Raw genomic sequence first — 3,090 nt, forward strand, 5'->3', positions numbered from 1 at the left:
CTTACACGTGGGAACTGAGTACGGGGGTGCACGGGATCAGGGTCGGCTACTGTAGGTGGTGTAGTGAAGTGAAGTATGGGTGTTTCGGGTGGTGATAGTGGGTTTAGGGGAGGTGTAGGTGGTGTAGATGGAATATTGTTGGTGGTGTAGGTGGAAGGTGTTGGTGTTGCAGTAGTAGTTGTAGTGTTTCCTTGTACAGTTATGAAAGTGGTAATTGATAAAAAAAGACAAAAAAATATGTGACTAGGAATACATAAGTCCATTAAAACTCATTATTACAAAATACAGGTAGTAAATACTTAACAAATACGAAGAAAATGCTATAGTATAGGGGGAAAATATGGTAAATCGTGATAATAAGGGAAAATATAGCAAATCCAGGGGGAAAAGGGTAGGGTAATAAGGAAAATTATAGTAAACCTCGGAAAATATATTGTAATATGGGAATACTATATCAATATGACCGAGGGATATTTTGGTAATTGAGGGGGAAGTATGGTAATATGGTAGTAGGTAGTAGACAGCTATTAAACAGTTCCAGGGTCTCAATTGTTTCTCTTTAACAACACAACATACGGGTACATATCGTGTCTCACTCATGATCTGTTTTGTTTTGTTTCTTTCTCTATTTATTTTATGACGCAATTTGTTTATTCTTTTGTTTTTGTTATTCGCCTTCCCTCCTTCCCCCTAGATGGCAGATACAGGGAAAAGCTACAGTAATACAGGGACATTATGGGAGTAATAAACAATCAGCGGGAAACACAAAGTACAGCACAAAATATCGGTTGAGAATGTAGTAAGATAATGAAGATAGTATTAGGTGAATACAGTGGTGACTACAGCGGTGACTATAGCGGTGACTACAGCGGTGACTACAGCGGTGACTACAGCGGTGACTACAGCGGTGACTATAGCGGTGACTACAGCGGTGACTACAGCGGTGACTACAGCGGTGACTACAGCGGTGACTACAGCGGTGACTACAGCGGTGACTAATAGGTGGCGGTGACTACAGCGGTGACTACAGCGGTGACTACAGCGGTGACTACAGCGGTCACAGCGGTGGCGGACAGCGGTGACTACAGCGGTGACTACAGCGGTGACTACAGCGGTGACTACAGCGGTGAGCGGTGACTACAGCGGTGACTGCGGTACTATAGCGGTGACTACAGCGGTACAGCGGTGACTACAGCGGTGACTATAGCGGTGACTACAGCGGTGACTATAGCGGTGACTACAGCGGTGACTACAGCGGTGACTACAGTGACGGTGACAGCGGTGATAGACTAGTGGTGACTACAGCGGTGAGCGGTGACTATACAGCGGTGACTACAGCGGTGACTACAGCGGTGACTACAGCGGTGACTATAGCGGTGACTATAGCGGTGACTACAGCGGTGACTACAGTGGTGACTACAGCGGTGACTATAGCGGTGACTATAGCGGTGACTATAGCGGTGACTACAGCGGTGACTATAGCGGTGACTACAGCGGTGAGCGGTGACTGTGACTACAGCGGTGACTACAGCGGTGACGGTGACAGCGGTGACTACAGCGGTGGTGACTACAGCGGACTATAGCGGTGACTACAGCGGTGACTGAGCGGTGATACAGCGGTGACTATAGCGGCACAGCGGTGACTATAGCGGTGACTATAGCGGTGACATAGCGGTGAACAGCGGTGACTATAGCGGTGACTATAGCGGTGACTACAGCGGTGACTATAGCGGTGACTACAGCGGTGACTACAGCGGTGACTATAGCCGTGACTACAGCGGTGACTACAGCCGTGACTACAGCGGTGACTACAGCGGTGACTATAGTGGTGACTACAGCGGTGACTACAGCGGTGACTACAGCGGTGACTACAGCGGTGACAGCGGCGAATACAGTGGTGACTACAGTGGTGACTATAGCGGTGACTACAGCAACGACTGCAGCAGATGTATTTGAGAATTATCTATTAAAATAGTAGTGTGGTAGTGGGTGGAGGTGTGGTGGGTGTGGTGGGTGTGGGTGGAGTGGTAGGTGGTGGTAGTGGGTGGAGGTGGTGGGTGGAGGTGTGGGTGGGGGGTGAGAGTGGGTGTAGTAGTGGGTGGAGGGTGTGTGGTAGTGTGGGTGGAGGTGTGGTGGGTGGGTGGTAGTGGGTGGAGGTGGTAGTGGGTGGAGTGGTAGTGGGTGGAGGTGTAGTAGGGTGGAGGTGTAGTAGTGGGTGGAGGTGTGTGGGTGGAGGTGTGGTAGTGGGTGGAGGTGGGTAGGTGTAGTAGTGAGTGGAGGTGTGGTAGTGGGTGGAGGTGTGGTAGTGGGTGGAGGTGTGGTAGTGGGTGGAGGTGTAGTAGTGGGTGGAGATATAACAAGAGAGTGGAGGTAGAGTACTTACATCACATGGGTGGAGGTGTTGCAGTGGGTGGAGGTAGTCAGTACGGAGGGTGCCGGAGGTAGGGGTAAGTACAGTGCCCTGGGAGAGGGAGGTAGCCGTCACCACCTTCACCACGCCCCCACCAGGAGTCTCCGTCAGGCACAGGCTCCTCGGCATCAACACACACGTCTCCATTACTGCTCGTCGTCGTGTTCAAGGGTGACGTGTTCAAGGGTGACGTGTTCAAGAGGGACGTGTATGCATATATACTTAGATGACTAATATTGAGGTTCACTTACACTTCCATTTACACCTTCTGTTTACACTTGTCTGTTCTTATTTACAAGCGTATCTTAATGTTTACACTTGTCTTATTGCTTACACTTGTCATATTGTTTACACGCGTATCTTACTGTTTACACGTGTATCTTGTTGTTTACACTTGTTTGTTAGTGTTTATACTTATTGTTTACACTTGTCTCTTACTGTTTACACATGTCTCTTTTTTGTTTACACTAAATTGCTTCAGTTTCTGTTGTTCATATCTGTAAAATTTTCTTGTGATATTGAAATATTTAAGACTTATTCCCTTTTTTTAATCTATCTATCTATTTTCTTATCCTATGTCTTATACATAATTTACTGGGATTACGTGAAGATTAGGCACCCCAGCTTATAAGATGAGGCACCCCAGCTTATTTTACCTGATGATGCAACACCCTAACGCT

At 47.8% G+C, this 3,090-nt stretch overlaps 1 protein-coding gene across 1 annotated transcript; it reads left to right on the forward strand.

Annotated features, from left to right (window-relative positions):
• Nucleotides 1–807: 807 nt before the first annotated feature.
• LOC121874152 (TATA-binding protein-associated factor 2N-like) lies at nt 808–1,956 on the forward strand. The gene is made up of 4 exons (XM_042378123.1): nt 808–979; nt 1,019–1,133; nt 1,327–1,503; nt 1,650–1,956. Exons 1-4 carry the CDS (start codon nt 808–810, stop codon nt 1,954–1,956), a joined length of 771 nt encoding a protein of 256 aa, XP_042234057.1.
• The last annotated feature ends 1,134 nt before the right edge of the window (nt 1,957–3,090 follow it).

The sequence above is a fragment of the Homarus americanus genome, unplaced genomic scaffold (assembly GCF_018991925.1).
Source record: "Homarus americanus isolate GMGI-L3 unplaced genomic scaffold, GMGI_Hamer_2.0 scaffold49667, whole genome shotgun sequence".
Lineage (NCBI taxonomy): Eukaryota > Metazoa > Arthropoda > Malacostraca > Decapoda > Nephropidae > Homarus > Homarus americanus.

Excerpts from the sequence above, each read along its gene's own strand:
- LOC121874152 (XM_042378123.1), top strand. The coding sequence starts at position 808 with ATGAAGATAGTATTAGGTGAATACAGTGGTGACTACAGCGGTGACTAT. Across the intron at positions 1,134-1,326 it reads GGTGACTACAGCGGTGAGCG|CGGTGACTACAGCGGTGACT; the intron begins GTGACTACAGCG and ends GTGACTATACAG. Across the intron at positions 1,504-1,649 it reads GGTGACTACAGCGGTGAGCG|CGGTGACTATAGCGGTGACA; the intron begins GTGACTGTGACT and ends CGGTGACTATAG.